The 18,047-nt window shown below is 47.1% G+C and overlaps 1 protein-coding gene across 1 annotated transcript in view; it reads left to right on the top strand.

Annotated features, from left to right (window-relative positions):
- Window positions 1-785: 785 nt before the first annotated feature.
- The window catches only part of Nos2 (nitric oxide synthase 2), a 37,486-nt gene continuing 20,224 nt past the window's right edge, over window positions 786-18,047 (top strand). Inside the window, exons 1-9 of the mRNA XM_076869118.1 lie at window positions 786-952; window positions 6,723-6,807; window positions 7,519-7,641; window positions 8,731-8,879; window positions 13,758-13,920; window positions 14,963-15,054; window positions 15,941-16,082; window positions 16,191-16,330; window positions 17,792-17,966. Of these exons, the coding sequence (XP_076725233.1) occupies window positions 846-952; window positions 6,723-6,807; window positions 7,519-7,641; window positions 8,731-8,879; window positions 13,758-13,920; window positions 14,963-15,054; window positions 15,941-16,082; window positions 16,191-16,330; window positions 17,792-17,966 (1,176 nt within the window). The 5' untranslated portion in view covers window positions 786-845. The remainder of the gene's footprint in view (window positions 953-6,722; window positions 6,808-7,518; window positions 7,642-8,730; window positions 8,880-13,757; window positions 13,921-14,962; window positions 15,055-15,940; window positions 16,083-16,190; window positions 16,331-17,791; window positions 17,967-18,047) is intronic.

Genomic DNA, 18,047 nt, shown 5'->3' with positions numbered 1-18,047 from the left:
CCCAGAAGTGGTTGCACATTCTTATAATCCCAGCTACTTGGGAGGCTGAGAGTCGGGATGCTTGCAAGTTCAAGGGCAGCTCCGGCAATTTATCAAAACCTTGTCGACCCTGTCTCAATAAAACAACAACAAACTAAAGAATTTCTTTATTTTTTTAGAAATGCAAATGTATTTTCCCCACATTTTTTATTGGTGCATTAGAGTTGTACATAATGATGGGATTTGTTGCTACATATTTGTATATGCACACGGTATAACAATATAATTTGGCCACTATCACTCCCCAGCAGAACATTTCTACTGTGACTCCTTGTCAAGGTCCTAACATTTCTACTGTGTCTCCTTGTCAAGGTCCTTACCTTCTCTAGGTCCCCCAACTTCCTCCTCAATAAAATGGACATAACATATAGACCCACCTTATTGATTGATTAGTAAAATGTGCAGGAAATAGCAGACTGAAAAGATTCCTTTGTAAACTGTAAAGGGCAGTACAGATGGGCGTTTTTGTTATGATCCTTATTGGTATTGCTTGGGAAATCATCCAATCAGAGGCCAAACATCCCGGCCCCCACTCTTCTTAACCCAGGGACCGTCCGACGGCGGCCAAACTTCACTGCGGTGCGGTGCGCTGCGGCTGCTGATCTGGGGACCTGGAGTCGCTTTGAGGAACGCTGGGGCCACCCGGCCAGGGTTCCCAGCGCTGGGACCCTCGGCGCCCGGACGTGGATCCTGGCCGCTCCTCCACTCGCTCCGCCCGGGGGGCGGGGGCTGCGGGGTCCGGGAGTGATAAAGCGGCGGCCGCTTGGGCTCCGGGACCCACGAGTTGCGCGGCACCGGGCCGGGCCATGCGCGAAAGGCTGAGCGCCGCTTGCGAAGCGGCCCGGCCGCGGCTGTGCCGTTTTCTGCGCTGGATCCTCCGAGCGAAGCCCTCCCGCCGCCCCTGCGCAGCCAGGTACTCCCCGCCCGTCGAGGTGTCCGCGACAGAGGGAGGCGGGCGGGCGACTCCTGACCGGGACAGTCCAGCCCGGCCAGCACGGATCCTCTGCTAGAGAAACTGGAGCTTTGGAATGTTCCCCTTGCTTCCTTGAGGGCTTCCTCTGCGCGCTTGCCTCCTTGGAGTGCTGCAGGAGCCACGTATGGTTCAGGGAAGCCCCAGGTGCACCGTGAGAGGCGTCTGTCAGGCTGAATTGCGCATTTTTTGGCACTTGGGAGCTTGGGATTTTTCAACACTGGGACTGCTACTTTCTTTAGATGGGATGCAGTTAAGAGAGCAAAAGATGTTCTTTTACAAATTCCCCTTCCGAGGAGTGCCACCCCCATTCACTTGGGGTCTACGCTGAATAGGCTGGTGAGAAGTGGCATCAACAGGGAAATTGGGCTCCCACGTCAGTCCCAGACAGCTGTAAACTACACCTCTGACCTCAGCAGCCCTATCACTCCAGGGCTTCCGAATAGCTTTGTAGGTCTAAGCAAGCCACCACACTACCAGCGTTCCTTTTGAAGGACGGTGCTGAAGGTCCTTCGTCAGCAAAGGGCCCAAGCAGGTCCAGGCACAGCTGTGGGGTTAGTCAAATTGCATGAGTGTCTGTGGGCTCGGATAAACGATGCTGTAATTTGGAATCAAGTATCCAGAGTCTTAATGTGCTCATCTGACAACTGGTCACAGGATCTTGCAGCACCTAGCTGAAAGAAATCTGCTAACTAGAGCAGACAAGCACCTGGGTAAAGCCTTGTATATTCATTTTTCAAATTAAAAAAGAAGAAAACAATTATGAAAGGAATTTATAGCCACTATATAAAAAGTTGGAAGATGCAGAAAAGTAAAAAGAAAAATTAATGTTGCCCATGATCTCATCACTTAATGCTAATGGCTGCTAACATTAACTGTCATTTCCCCCAGGTTCTTATATACACACACAGCCAGCATCAGACCACATATGCAGTTCTGAGGCATTGTTTATAAGAGTGGAGAAACTAGACACAATCTAAACATCCAGCTGTAGGTGATGGGGTCAGGCTAATTATAGCTCATCCTTATGGCGAATTTTCAGATAGCCCTTTTAGATGATGCTTTTTAATATTTAGGGTAAATGATTAAGCACAGTCAAAAACATTGTTTCTCAATCTAAATATTGCTGAGACTAGTTGATGTTTCTGATTTGAGACTTATGAAATCATCTAACTCTTATGAAATTGTCCACCCCTATCTCCAAAAGTAAATGAGAGGAAACCAGAATGGGTGCAGGATAGAGGGTTAGAATGAGTGATGATGGCGAGAGTGAGCAGAGCATTAAGGCATTGCTACTGTGGGGAGACCAGCCTAAATCACCTTCCTATGTAAGTGGCCCCCTGGTGCCTGCTCAGCCTGGCTTATCTCTCTCTTCCTAATGTCCAGATTTTCTATATTGGCTTCCTCACCCCACCCCATGAAGCACATTAGTCCAGACCAGGTGAGTGTGTTAAAGAAAAAAATTATTCAATGATAGTTGTTTAAACATCACAAGGAAGGCTCTCTCAGGACAGGTGCTGGATATGGGGACCCTACAACAGGGTCTTTCAGTGGAGGAGAGATATTGAGCTTAATTCAGAATACCGAATGGGCAAGTGGGAGTTGATCTCCAAGGGACAGGGTGAGGGTCAGTTCTAAGGGTGATGAAAAAGGTCTAAGATGGAACGAACGTCAGGGGTAAGAAGGATTGTGTCTAAACCAATGAAACAAAATTCTTGCTGAAAAGAGGCCAGGATGATGAAACACATCATCTGGGGATGGTGAAGGGTGAGGAACCTGATTAGATATCAAGGGTAGAGGGTTCTTGCTAACCTGACTTAATGGGGTTCTTTGCTAAAACTAGATTTTTTACAGGGAAATGAACAGATGGGCGTGGCTTGGGATAAGAAGAGATATCATTCTTTCCCTTGAACAACATAAGTCCTTTAAAAAAAAATTAACTGTCAAAGAAAAAAAAAAGTTCTATGACACTTGCTGAAGCATGGTAAAGATATCTATATTAAGGGACCACTGCAACTGAGTCTTGCAATGAAGGAGAGAGACTGAGCTCAACTTGGAAAACAGTATGGAAAAGTGGGAACTGATAGCCAAGGTTTGGGAGTCAGTTCTAAGAGAAGTTCTAAGAGGTCACATGAGGAGTAACGGGGATTCTATCTAAATCTGTTCTAACAAAATTCTTGCTAAAAAGAGGTTAGCATGACCAGGTACAGTGACACATATGGTAATCCCAGAGATTTGAGTGCTTGAGTCAGAAGGATCACAAGTTTGAGGCCAGCCTGAGCAATTTACCAGACCCTGTTTCAAAATAAAAAAAAATAATAAAAATAAAAAGCACTGGGGATTTAGTTCAGTGTAGAGCACCCTGGGTCCTATTCCTAGCATCACAAAAATAGCAAGCAGGCAAGGCCAGGATAATGAGCCTCCACCTGAGGATGGTGGAGGATGAAGAACCTGATCAGTTTTGAAGGGTGCTGAGCTGTTGTGTTTGGGGGAGTTACTGCTAAACTGACTTGACGTGGTTCTTTGTTAAAATTGCGTTTTATAAGGAAGTTCACAGATGGGCGTAGGAGAAGGTTCAGAAACCTGATCAAAGTTTGACCAAGCAAAGAATCTTTGCCAGATAACTAGTAGATGGTCAGATGGACAGCCATTTACAGGGATGCTGAATCATTTGATTCATATCTAAGTTGCTTTGTGACACATACAAGCAGTCCACCCTTATCCATGGGGCACACATTCCCAGACCCCAGCAGATACCTAAACCCACAGTAGTACCAACCTCTATAAATACTGGATTTCCCCACTTAACAATGGTTTAATTCATAAATTAGGCATAGTAAGCAATTAACACAACTAATAAGAAAATAGAACTGTTATAACAATATACTGTTATTAAAGTTATATGAATGTACATCATTGAACCAGGACAATGTCAATGGTCTGATGTCATGAATCAACTTCTTCGATTCTTCTGGACATAAAGCAGCAGTTGCTTCATCAATAGATGCAGCCCTTTCAATAATTTATTTATATATATATATATATATATATATATATATATATATTTTAATTTATTCCTGAATCTGCATAACCATCTCTTACTTGGAGTATGTGGCCTGGTGTCACTTGTTTGAAGTCTTCCTATAGATTCAGGGCCTTCGGGTGGAACATATTGTCATCCTTTATGTTCGTATCTTCCACCCACAAATTTAGGGCCTTTTCCATCTTGACTAAGCACTTATCATGCTATGGCTGTAATTTTTGCAGTTTGGGGTATAACAGAAAAACTAGCATGGGTTTCTTTTTCCTTCTTCACAATTTCATAATTAGAAAAATGCATTCTTGTCATAAATGTTAGCAACCTGATCATTCAATATTTTTCTTTCCTTATTAAGTCTAGAACTTTTACCTTTTCACCGAAAGGAGGTACTTTGTAGCTTTTCTTTGGCAAATCTGAATTGCCAGAGTCACCCGTCTTGTGCTTTGGGATGATTATTAAGTAAAATAAAGCTTATCTGAACACAAGCACTATGACAAAGTGGAAGTTGGTCTGATGCCCAAGACCACTGCTAAGTGACTAGTGGGCAGACAGTGTATACAGTGGGGATTTGGTGAATGAAGGGATGATTCACAGCCCAGGCAAGATAGAGGGGGATGATGTAAGATTTCATCATGCGCTTCAGAATGGCGTGCAATTTTAAAACTTAGGGATTATTTATTTCTGGAATGTTCCATTTAATATTTTCAAACTTTGGTTGACTTCCTACAACTGAAACCATGGAAAACACAACCACAGATAAAGGAGTTCTATATACCTACAGTCTCTTCCAGGGATACTATCTTTTTATAGTTATAAATCACCTAATGTCGTATGAAATGTATGTAGTTAATTTAAATAATAATACACATTTATTATTATATTATATTATTATTATTATTATTATTATTATTATTATTATTATTTGTTTATTTATTTTGGGTACTGGGGATTGAACTCAGGGGCATTCAACCATTGAGCCACATCCCCAGCCCTATTTTGTATTTTATTTACAGACAGGGTCTCACTGAGTTGCTTAGCGCCTCGCCATTGCTGAGGTTGGCTTTGAACTTGTGCTCTTCTTGCCTCAGCCTCCCGAGCCCTAGGATTACAGGTGTGTGCCACTGTGCCTGGCCTACAGTTATTATTTTTTTCCCAATAATATAGGTGATCCAAGCTGGGTGTGGTGGTGTACACCTATAAGCACAGAGACTTAAGTTCAAAGCTAGCCTGGGCAACTTACAGAGACCCTGCCTCAAAACAACAACAACAAAAATGTGGGGGATGAGGGATGTAGCTAAGTGATAGAGCACCCTGGATTCAATTTCCAGTACTGAAAAAAAAAAAAAAGGAATATATGGCCACTCATATTCCAATCTCATAGATATATGTATGAAGAAAATGAAAGACCCTTATTATATTCTTTAACCTTCCCCCTCTGACATTGCCAAGAACATGGGGCACAATAAGCTTTCAGGCTAGGATGTCCCTATGGAATGATTCTCCCCAGAGGCAGGCAGGTGTGGGTATGACTATTGGAGGGTGCTCACATACCTGCACAGAGAGCGCCCTTGTTGTCTGCTTCCTGCAGCACTGGGTGAATTTGAAATCCCAAACCAAAACCAATGATTTCAGACAATCAAGGCTTTTCCTTCTTCAAAGGACAGGCTCATTTCTTGAAACACGACTTGCTGATAAATGAAACCCAATATGTTGGTAAAAAGAGTCCTTTTGAAAGTATTTCTAGAAGAAATACTTACTGGGAGATGCATGTCGATAAAGATGTTCATGACATCTTAGATTTGATTCAAATAAAGGTGTTGCATGCCTGTTACCTAGCAATTTGGGAGGCTGAGGCAACTTATCGAGGCCCTTAGCAACTTGGCAAGACCTTGTCTTAAAATAAAAAAGAAAAAGGGCTAGGGTTGTGGCTCAGTGAGAGCACCCCGCAGGTTCAGTGCCCAGCATTGCAATAAATAAATAAATCAAATAAAATCATAGCTCAGTGGCAGAGTGCTTGCCTAGCATGCACGAGACCTTGGATTCAATCCCCAGTACTGTAAAAACAAACAAATAAAATAAAGGCAGAGGATGGGCGTCGAAACCAGATGGCCATGATAACTGATGAATGGGGTTGAATCTGAGTGAGGGACCCAAGGAAGGCTGTTACAGTATTCTCTTGACTTTTGCAAGTTTCACATTTTCCAGAATAAAAATTTAAAGTGTATAAACCAGGATAAGTTTCATGTTTTGGATAAGAAGATCAAGTCACTGAAAAACAAGCAGGTGGTGGGCAGAGCTTGCTGCTGGCCTGGGAGGGGAGAGGGGACGGAGCTGTTCTCGGCCCACCTGCCCCTGTTCCACATGGGCACTTGGCTTTTGAAGAGGGTATTTTCCCAGAACTTCTGTGTGTTGCTGTCTGGGCCAGTAGCTTTGGCTCAGGTCCCCTCATATCCTTTTGTGTGGGAAAAAGAGAAGAGGAAGGATGGGACCGGTGGGGAGATTTGGTCTGACTGATTCCCCCACCCTCCGTCCTCCTTGACTGGAAGCCACGTTCCGTTCATTCCCACCCTCTGGACCTCAGTCCCCCATCTGCCAAGTGAGGGGACTAGGGGACGGCACTCCAAGATCCCTCTCTGCTCAGTCTCCATCTCTGATGGCTGTTTCCTTTCGTAGCTCAGCGACGCAGGATGACCCCAAATGTCACAACCCCAGCAAGCACCAGAATGGATCTCCCCCTCCCCTCCCGGAGATGGCAAAGGTCAGTGGGTCACATGGATGTGGAAATCCTTTTCCTTCCTCACATGGGCAGATGCAGTCTGGACACACCACTGCGGGCTGGGCTGGGGGTGCAGGAAGCCAGGGTCTGGGTGGTTAGTGGAGAGGCCCAAACCTAGGGGCTCCGATGGAAGCAAGGAAGGGCTGTTGAGAGTGGAATGGTCTGTGGTGTCCAGGAGTGGGGGTCCCCAAAGTACATAAGCACCTGGGTAACCTGTCTGGGTGGCCTGGCGACAGGTGAGGGATGATTTGTAATCATTCTTGATCGTAAGGGGTGGGACATTCCCAAACAATCAGATTTACCAGCTGAGCCTTCAATCCCAGTCCTGGGAGAGGAAGGCAGTGGTCCATTCTTCCCTGTCCTGATTTCTGTCCTTAGTGGTATTGGTTGTGACAGGTTCCCCCTCATCTAACCTGAGTGTCTCCCATTGCCATTCCTCTGAGCAAGCATTTGGCAGGGCCTTGGTGAGGAGAGAAGCCTGGCCAGTGGCCCAGGCACCTGGAGCTCTCAGCAGGGACTGGCCCAGGTGGCCTCACTGCTGGGCAGGGAGGAGGGACAGGGACTGCCCCCTCCCCTGTGTGCATACCTACAGCTCTCCACCCAAGCTGGAGCAGGGCCCAGAGGGCTGGGGGAGGACTGTAGGATCCTGGGGTTGCAGACACTTGGAGAGACCTGTTTTTTTCTCCCTCTTAGAAGTCTCCAGAATCTCTGGGTCCACTGAATGTGCCTCCTCCATCCTGCTCAGAGCACGTGAGGATCAAAAACTGGGGCAATGGGATGACTTTGCAAGACACGCTCCACCACAAAGCCAAATCGGTGAGAAGGCGGGGCTCCAGGAAGAACCACCCTTGTCCAAGCTGGTGAAGCTGTGGGGACCCTTTGTGGATCAACAGATGTCCCCCTAGGCAGATAACCACCTGCAGGGAGCAGAGACTAACATTCTTACTAATGACAGTAGGAAGTTAATGATGACAGCTTCCTTTTAACCACCCTAATGGATATCAGATAACCAAGGATATCAGATAAATGATTAAAGAAACAAATTAATACTTTTCTTAGACCTATTTTAGCAGAAATTGGGAAGAATTTCTAACTCAATTGCCCAAAGCTAGACCGAACTAAGTGAGGCAGTAATTGAGCTCCCCGTCAGTAGAAGTAGTCAAATACTATTTGATAATAGAGATCACAGAGCGGGTGGAGCATCCAGTGAGTGGTTGGACTAAATGTCTTCTAAAGCTCCTTCCTGTCTTAATTTTTTTTTTTCCTAGTGCTGATGATCAAATCCAGGGCTTTACTCGTGCTAGACAAGTACTCTACCATAGAGCTACACCCCCAGTCCTTCTTTTTGTCTTTTAAGTTCCTTATTTTGACTTTAGAATGCAGAGAGCAGAGCAGCTGCTCAACATGTAAAGAATGGAAAATGTCAAGACCTTGAAGGCAGAATGATTCCCCAACCCTCCACCCCCAGAAACCACCGTAGTTAATATTTGGGGTTATTTCCTTCCAGAATGTTTTCTGTGCCATCCTGTGGCTCTGGGGTTTGCACTCTTTCATTTCAGTTCATTTTGGCTGACCCCAGAATTGTGTCCTCCCTCCGCCCCAGGAGCCACGGGGACCTCTTTAAATAAGAAAGCAGATGAAATGTTCCCAGCCACCAAAATGGGAGCAGGGCCAGAGACTGAGGCCAGGATCCGGGGACAGTCCTGGCTCACACTCATTGGGACTCAGCCAGTAAAGAAGAGGAGGTCTGGGTGGGGAGAAAGCCCAGGCTCCTGATCCTAAGGAAAAGGTGCCACAGGGTGGAGGAGGTGTGGGGAGTGGAAGCATCCAGAGAGCAGGGAGGTGGCCAGGCCAGCAGAATAGGCTTGACACTCTATGATAAATGACCTGCTTCTGTCTTTCCAGGATTTCACTTGCAAGTCTAAATCTTGCCTGGGGTCAATCATGAACCCCAAAAGTTTGACCAGAGGACCCAGGGACAAGCCTATCTCTCTGGATGAGCTTCTACCTCAAGCTATTGAATTTGTCAACCAGTATTACTCCTCCTTCAAAGAGTAAGGCTTGTGTCCTATGATGTCACCGCTTCCTCCTTCTCCCCCGGGCTCTCCTATCTCCAGCAATGACCCTCTGGCCCTAGATCCCTTTCCTTCCAAGATTCTTAGTGGTTCCAGGCTAAATTGTAATTTTACAAGAGAAGAGTTCCTGGAGTAGGTATTTGTAATCGGGGATAAAGTTCAGGAACGGCAATAGGGCTAAAAAGTGGGGGTTGAGTATAACCGAGTTTGAATTCTGACTCCATCATTAACCACCGCTGAATCCCTGAGAAATCTATTTACCTTCCTGAAGCCTCAGCTTCCATGGGAATAATAGAACTTGGCTCATAAGATCGTTGTGAGGATTCAGAACAGTGTCCTAGCTCTCAGTAACCTTGACTGTGAATTTAAGTGGACTCTTTTATTATGAAAGGTTTGAGATAGAAAGGACCTCAGAGACAGAAACTGCCTCGTCAAGCCCTTCCTCCTACAGGTGTGAACTTGGAACCCAGCGCCACACCTGAGGTCACTGAATCCCTGCACAAAACACGGCCATCTCACTTGGCCAGGGCAGGCGGGGGCTCTCTGCACTGAACCTGGTGGGGCTCCACATTCCTGGGGTTCTTTTCTTCTTCCTACCCAATGAGATTTCAGCAAGGAGTGCTAGGAGTCCTTGATTTCTATAGTCAGTCATTCAGATGACAAATGCACTATCAAGTACCAGCCTGGTGTCAGGCACTGGAATGCAAAGATGTTTTAAATTGTTGAGTGCAGATTTTTATTGTTAACATGTACAATTGAAAACATTCAGAGAACCATATAGATAGCTATACAATTATACTATCATATAATGATATTATATAGTCAGGATTCCGGTGGCAGACTTAAGTTCAAATCCTAGCTGTGTGCCTCCTAAGTGGCCTGACCCTGGGCACGTCACTTCGTTTCTTTGTGCCTCAATTTTCCTGCCTGAAAATAGTGAGAATAATAAGTACCTGCTGCTGGGTGCAATGGCACATGCCTGTAATCCCAACAACTCAGGAGGCTGAGACAAGAGGATCATGAGTTCAAAGCCAGCCTCAGCCAAAGTTGCACTAAGCAGGGCTGGGGATGTGGCTCAAGTAGCAACGTGCTTGCCTGGCAAGCATGAGGCACTGGGTTCGATCCTCTGCACCACATTAAAAAATAAAATGAAGATATTGTGTAAAAAAAAAAAAAAAGTTGCACTAAGCAACTTAGTGAAACCCTGTCTCTAAATAAAATAGAAAATAGGGCTGGGATTTGTCTCAGTGGTCGAGTGACCCTGAGTTCAATCCTCAGTACCAAAAAAAAAAAAATTAGTATCTGCCTTGCAGGAGTTTTTATAGACTAAATGAGTTAACATATATAAAGTAGTAAGATCAGTACCTAGTCCATTATAAGAACAACCTCAGTATGAGCTGTTATTATATTCTTAGAACCCTGTGTTATCCAAATAAAATAGAAGATTATGTGATTTAAGTGCCTTTAAAACTTAAACATAAAAATGCGTGACGATCCTGTAATCCCAGCCACTCAGAAGGCTGAAGTAGGAGGATCATGAGTTCAAAGCCAGCCTCAGCAACTTAGCGAAGCCCTGAGCAACTGACATGCTGAACCTTATATTCAAATCTGTTCAAATAAATAAATAAATAAATAAATAAAGGGCTAGGAATGTGGCTCAGTGGTTAAGTACCCACGGGATAAATCCCCAGTATTAAAAAAAAAAGCATGAAGACATTGTAGGACAGAATGTGGGATGGTGGAGGCATTGGATTTGCTGTTTTCTAGCTGAGAGGACAGTGTGGTTTTAGGTGGCAGACTCATGTGACACTTGGCCACATGAAGTGAGCCACAGAAGGGTGCCTGGGACCCACGGTGGAAAGAATGGTTCCTAGAAATACCATCTGCCCTTAACCACAATCCTAGAAGGTCCAAGCTTGGGAGAGATGAGGAGTCTTTGCAAGAGGTCCCCATCTTCCAGGCCAGTGGTCGCCAAACCCTGGCTGCACTGTAGAGTCGCCTGGGGAGCTTTCAGAACACAGATGCCTGGGTCCCCTGGACCAAAGGTGACAGAGTGTTGGGAGAGATGAGGAAGGGGTGGGTATCTATGTTCTCCAAAATCTCTCAATGATCCTGACGTGCAGCCCAGGTTGAGACCTGTCAGGGCGCTGTCTCGTTTGCATGCTGTGAACCTGGAACTTCCATTGAAGTGTGTTCCGATTACAGGGTTCACGGTCTTTGGTCTTTCAGCTTATGTAGGGAGCCTTTTGGGGGTTAGGGATTTTCCCTAATGAATTTCATTGGGCCACAGTTCTTTTTGATTTATTTGACACTAAGCATGTGCAGGCCCCTATGTAAGTCACATTTTTTTTTTTTTTTTTAACACCATGACTCCATGAGATTGGCGCTATCACTATCCCCATTCTACAGACAAGGAAGCCAAAGCCAATTGAGATGTAATTGCTTGAACGTACCCATTCTGAAATCCCGGGGCTGGGATGGGAGGCTCGGCAGCTTGTGTCTGGAGCCTCGGCAGCTGGTACCCTGAGCAGCCTGCATGCCCTAGCACCTAGCCCTTCCACCCTTCAGGTTCCTGATGCTCTTCTGGAACTGCGAGGGTGGCTGGCCTTTGAAAGATAATTGGATGGTTGTTAGGAAGCCCAGAGGCCAGGGTGCTGCGGTTGGGCTCTGCTCAAACTCACTGGCTTCTCACACAGGGAAGTTCCACTTGTCACACCCGGGAGGTCCTGGGGGGGGGTGTGAATCATGAATGACAGCCCATCCCCTACAATCGCTAGCAGCCCAGCAGGTTTGGCCATCTTCTGTATATGGAGGATGGTAGTATATTGGGGGATCATGACGTGCTGAACCTTATATTCAAATCTGTTTGCTGCTGAGGAAGACTGCTCCCCTTTTTCAGAGTTAAGAGGCATCATTGCATTGTTTGTGCCTCAGAAACACGACTGTGTCAAAATGGTCAGACATAAAGCTCAAAGGGAACCGGGCCCAGACTTTAAAAATGATCTTTCTTAAGTATTTCTTAAGACACCGCCATACACGTTGGAGGCTTTGGGGTTACAGCAGTCACTACTGTCTTTGTGGTAAAGCGCAGAGTGGAGGATGTTTCTAGAAGCTTTGTTTGGAGAGGGGGGAGCATCACAGCCCCCAGGAGTTCCATGTGGCAGGGATGTCCTTGAGGATAAGTATCACCCTGTGTTTTGTCTCTGTGCTTCTTTCTCTAATCAAAGGTTGCTGAGACGCGGCACAATTGAAAGGCCATTTTGTTTAGAATAGAACAGAATAATTTAAATAATTTTGTTCATTGCCATTTTGAAAACCTTTGATGGTGCTGATTGGAAATCTCAAGGTTACGGTGGGGGGTGTGTGTGGGGGTGGTGGTTTAAGTCTTTCCGTGGAATCCTTTCCTTTGGGATATTTTTGAAGTGCATTTAGAAATTGCTGGGTGCACCTCTTCCCTGAGGCCCTGCAGGCTGAGTCCTAACCTCCTGGGTTGTGTCTGGGCCTGGCTGGGCTTGTGAAGAATGTCTTAGAGCTTGCTGTTGCCCCTAGAATCTGTGTTTTGATTTTCTCTTGACCACACTTATATTCCTGGGCCTGATATTTAACCGCTATAGCCTTGAGACCCTTGACTAGGAAGTAAACATGAAATTCCTTCTAAGTCAAGTGCACGGGTGCTGGAGATTGATCCCAGGGGTGCTTTGCCACTGATCCACATCCCCAGACCTTTTTATTTTTTATTTTGAGACAGGATCTTGATAAGTTGTGAGGCTGGCCTCAAGCTTGTGATCCTCCTGCCTCAGTCTCCCAAATGGCTGGGATTGTAAGCATGTGTCACTATACTCAACTCAAAAAAATTTGAGAAATCACAGATGCAATGAGACCCCGTCTGTGAATTGCTTTGCACAGTGCCTGGCTCATAGTGAGTACTTGGTGCACAGGAGCTGCTGCAGGAGGGTCTGGCCTACCTCCTCTTAGCCAGAATAAGGGGAATAGGTGCTCCCCTGACTAAAATAGTCAGGACATGTTGTGGCTTAATGGGACTCTGCACCTCCAACATTTGTAAATGTCTGAGAAGGATCAGACCCCTTGCTAAGATGAATCATCAAAGAAAAAGTACCTAGAATGGAATATTACTCAGCCTTAAAGAAGAATGAAATTATGGCATTTGCCAGTAAATGAATGGAACTGGAAAACATTATGCAAATTAACATTAAACATTAAGCAAAATAAGCCAATCCCGAAGAACCAAAAGCTGAATGTTTTCTCTGATATATGAATGCTAATTCGCAATAAGAGTGGGGGGAGGTAATTTGGACTAGACAGAGGGGAATGAAGGGAAGGGAGGGGCCACAGGAGTAGGAAGGGTAGTAGAATAAATCAGACATTATTACCCTAGGTGAGTATATGATTACATGACCTGTGTAACTCTAGATCATGTACAGACGAATGAGAATTTAGACTCCATTTTTGTATGATGTGTCAAAATGCATCCTACTGTCCTGTATAGCTAATTAGAATATGAAAATATATCAAAAAAAAAAAAAAGAAAGAAAGAAAAGAGAAAGTACCTAGAAATAATAAGGGTTCTCACTGACGCAGGACAGACCTCATAATTTGCAGGATCTGGTGTAAAAATGAAAATGTAGACTCATTATTCCAAATGATTAAGCACTTCACGATGGCCATGGCCGAGCACTCAGTACAGGCCCCTGGAGCAGACCTCAGAGGGGACAGTCTCCTGCGAGGGACAGCTTGCCCTTCTGGTGTCCGATTGCAGTTCCTGCTTCTGTGGATTGAATTAATCCCCATGTAAGGTCATCTCATTGTTGGTCTTCCTGATATCTTCCTGTCCCCCAGGGCAAAAATAGAGGAACATCTGGCCAGGGTGGAAGCGGTGACAAAGGAGATCGAAACAACAGGAACCTACCAGCTGACTGGAGATGAGCTCATCTTTGCCACCAAGCTGGCCTGGCGCAACGCCCCCCGCTGCATCGGGAGGATCCAGTGGTCCAACCTGCAGGTGAGCCTCCTCCCCCTGGGCCCAAGAGGAGCTGGAGGTGGGCTGGCCCTGAGCCCTGAGCGGATGGCTCTGGAGCAGCCCAGCGGAGCTGTGCCCAGGTCTCCACGGACAAGCCAAAGCCCCATGTTCCCAGCCCGAGATAGGGTTCAAAGCCCCCCCACCCTGCCCCCGTAGAAATCCAGAATCCTTTTTTTTTTTTTTTAATATTTTTTTTTTAGTTGTCAAAGGATCTTTAATTAATTATTTGTATGTGATGCTGAGAATCAAACCCAGTGCCTCACATGTGCTAGGCGAGTGCTCTACCACTGAGCCACTCCCCCAGCCCCCAGAATCCCATTTTAACTTCAGGATCTCTAGCTGACCTTCTCTGTTGCATTAAGCTCAGGAGAGCGAAATGCCATTGTAAAACCACACCACGACCTTGTTTTTGTTATTGCCAAGGCCTTGGTGCTGCAAGAGAGGTTGTTTACCTCAAATGTTTGAATTCTTGGCTCCGAGAGACCACTTTATTTATCCTAGGCTCCTAGGCTCCTGGGCCACATTTCGCTGGAGGATCATTTTGTGGTTTGGATCCTCTGGAAGGAGAAATCGATGAGAAAAACCAGGAAAGCCAACCCCGGCCATGTCAAATAGGCTCGAGATGCAAAGGGATCAGGCTGGGGTTTGGGTGTTCCTGACTTGTAGAGCTATAGATTTGGGTTTTCTTGAGATGTGTGTTTTACTGGAGTCTCCTGAGTGGGGTTGCCCCAGGGGAACAGAAGAAAGGGGCAGCCATGTATGCAGAGGAGCATTGGGCCCCTCTGTCTTGTGGGAATGGGGGCATGCAGGCCGCCTGCTGTCCCCCAGGGCTTCAATCGTCCCAGAAGCCTCTGTCCGCATAGTCATCGGATTTTTGTTTGTTTGTTGTTTGGTGTTGGAGATGGAGCCCAGGACATACGCTGTCACATGTTCTGTCACTGAGCTACATCCCCAGCCCTATGCATTTCTTGACATGCCTCAAGTCAAGGCATGAGAATCCTTGACTCTGGTGGGCTGTGTGCAGGTCTTTGACGCCCGGAGCTGTTCCAGCGCCCAGGAGATGTTTGAACACCTCTGCAGACACATCCGTTATGCCACCAACAACGGCAACATCAGGTGGGGGTGCCTGTCCAGGGTGGCCGTGGGGCCTACTCTGCCCCCGCAGTTTAGCCAAAACATGCAGATGGGTCTAGGAGGAGGCCTCACGGGCTCCAGGAGAAACCAGGGACAGAGAAAAGGAGGAAGATCTGGTCCTGTCTTGGGGGACCTCTAATGGCAAGCCCAGCCTCCACCGCTTAGCCTCTACCAGGAGCCCATTTTCCTGGGTTTCCTTTGGGCTTGGAGCCCTGTGGAAGTTCTAGCTTTAAGAAGTAACTTCACGGTTCAGTGTTAACAGCTCCCCACTTCCTAGAGGGGCTGAGACTTTGGTTTTCTAGCATATGACTCTGGTGTGGTTTCTTAGAGGTAGGAGAGTCATTGCTTGTCACTGTGTCCCCCTACCCCCACCAGATAGGACTAACATCTCATTCTGTCATTCACTCATTTTGGGGCCCAGCAAAACACTCAGGGGCCACCTGATGAGGACTCATTACTAGACCCCACATATTAAGACTATGTAGCAGGACTAGACCAGCATGGGGGGTTGGGGAAGAAGAGGCAGGGGACCCAGATGCAGAGGTGTCTGAGACCCTCACTGTGAACCACAACCTGCACTAGACAGGCATCTGGCTGACTCAACTTCAGGGGAAGAAATACCGGGCAGGGAGAGAGACGGCTGTGGAGGGGCAGCTACTCTCACTGTGAGAGTAGGATACGGAGGTCCCTAGTGGTCCCTATGCTAGTCTAGAAGAAGGAAGGGGCTGGTGGGAGGTGGGAGGCAGTCAGCTCAGCTGCACAGACTGCAGAGCAGAAAGAGTGGAGGGTGGGGTGGGCCACGGGGGATGGCTGGGAGTCCCCACCAGGGCCAGATGGTAAACAGTGCCCCACTCCTGTCCTGGGGAAGGTCGACCATCACTGTGTTCCCCCAGCGGAGCGATGGGAAGCACGATTTCCGAGTCTGGAATTCTCAGTTAATCCGGTATGCCGGCTACCAGATGCCTGATGGCACCATCAGAGGGGACCCTGCCAACTTGGAGTTCACCCAGGTACCTGCCGAGTCTCTACCCCGGGGTCTTCAGTGGTGGGTGGCGAGTGGGGCCTGGGGGATTCGAGGCGCTGGCCCGTAGGCTCACTGGACCTGTCTTGCTCCCCAGCTGTGCATCGACTTGGGCTGGAAGCCTCGTTATGGCCGCTTCGATGTGCTGCCTCTGGTCCTGCAGGCTGATGGCCGTGACCCTGAGTTCTTTGAAATCCCACCTGAACTTGTGCTTGAGGTGCCCATGGAACATCCCAAGTAAGTGGCTGAGGGCGCAGGACAAGCGAATCCACAGGCACGTCCCTGTCCCTCTCCTTCCTCATGGACTCTGACCATCAGACCCCTCCCGTGCCTCCCCCAGAGCTCAGCAGCAGCAGGTGACACCCAGGTGTCATCCTGTGCCTTCTGCAACAATTCTGTATTATATTCTCTGGCCTCAGACTTAGGAAGATGTATTGATGGACAAGAGAATCAGAGGCTTAGATGAATGCGCCCGGAGGAGCTGGGGAAGCCTCCACCTCAGGACAAAAACCCTTGGAGATACTCAGTCTGGGCAGCCCGGCCTCCTTTTCCCTCCTCCCAGCTTGTCTGTCTGCTGACTGTAGGGCAAGGATAGGGCTACGGGGACTCTGAGAGCTCAGTGGGATCAGAACTTACTCTTGGCCCTTCTAAAAATAGCAAAAGTAACCCCACATATTAAGACTATGTAGCCGGCATTAGGCTGAGCTCTTCTTCTTTTTTTTAAATATTTATTTCTTAGCTTTTAGGTGGACACAATATCTTTATTTGATTTTTATGTGGTGTTGAGGATGGAACCCAGTGCCTCAGGCATGCCCAGCGAGCACGCTACTACTTGAGCCATATCCCCAGCCCCTGAGCTCTTCTTCTAGTCCCTTGAATACGCTGGACTCCATCCTGCCTCAGGGCCTTGCGCTTCTTGTTCCTCCAATCTGACCTGCCCTTTCCTCAGAATTTTGCAAGACCTTTTTTTTTTTTCTTCTTATTGAAAGGTATTGTCCATGGTGTCACTCATCCCACCCCCCCAGAAGACTCTCCTGACCCCCCAATCTAGAGTAGGCACCATCACCCTCAGACGAAAACATCATCTTGTTTTTTTTTTTCTTATGTATTTGTTTACCTCTGTGTAGTTTTAAAGTCTAGACATGGAAATTTGGGATCTCACTTTTCTTATTCACTACAACATCCCCAGAACCCGAAAGGGAGCTGACACATAGTAGGTGCTCAGTTATAAGTATTTATGGAATAATTGGATATATAAATGGATGGTCTTGTCTTCATAATAGTCCCATGAGTTTGATGCTGTGTTGATGATGAGAATACTGAGGCTCAGAGAGGCTAAAGGCTTCCTCGGGTCCCACTGCTTGTCAGTAGGGAGGCCAAATTTGAGGTTCTGTTTTCTCTCTCTCTGGAGCTCCTAACTGCTATGTTTTACTGGAATGTTAGTATTTAGCACAAGGCCTTGGGGGGGAAGGAATCAGTGAATGAGCGCATAATTTAATGAATGACATCTGGTGTTCCCAGTTCACTTTCCTCCTGGTGGAGTGACTCAGAGACCTGGAAAGGAGTTTTCCTGGTTGACTCTGAAGCTTGAAGCTTTTTTTTTTTTTTTTTTGCGGGGGTGGGGTGGGGGTGGGGGTGAGGGGAGCCGGGGACAAAAAAAAGAAGTCCCCAACTGCAACTGACTCTGCCTCCGGCCAGGTTCGAGTGGTTCCGCGAGCTGGACCTGAAGTGGTACGCCCTGCCGGCTGTGTCCAACATGCTGCTGGAGGTGGGTGGCCTTGAGTTCCCCGCGTGCCCCTTCAATGGCTGGTACATGGGCACTGAGATCGGAGTCCGGGACTTCTGTGATGTCCAGCGCTACAACATCCTGGAGGTAACGAGGGCCACCTAACTAGAGGTGTGTGTGGGCCTGTGGGTGGGTCCCTGGGAGGCCTCACCCTTGCTGCTCTGCCCT

The sequence above is a fragment of the Callospermophilus lateralis genome, chromosome 11 (genome assembly GCF_048772815.1).
Source record: "Callospermophilus lateralis isolate mCalLat2 chromosome 11, mCalLat2.hap1, whole genome shotgun sequence".
NCBI classification, from domain to species: domain Eukaryota; kingdom Metazoa; phylum Chordata; class Mammalia; order Rodentia; family Sciuridae; genus Callospermophilus; species Callospermophilus lateralis.
This window is presented reverse-complemented; position numbering and strand designations above follow the sequence as displayed.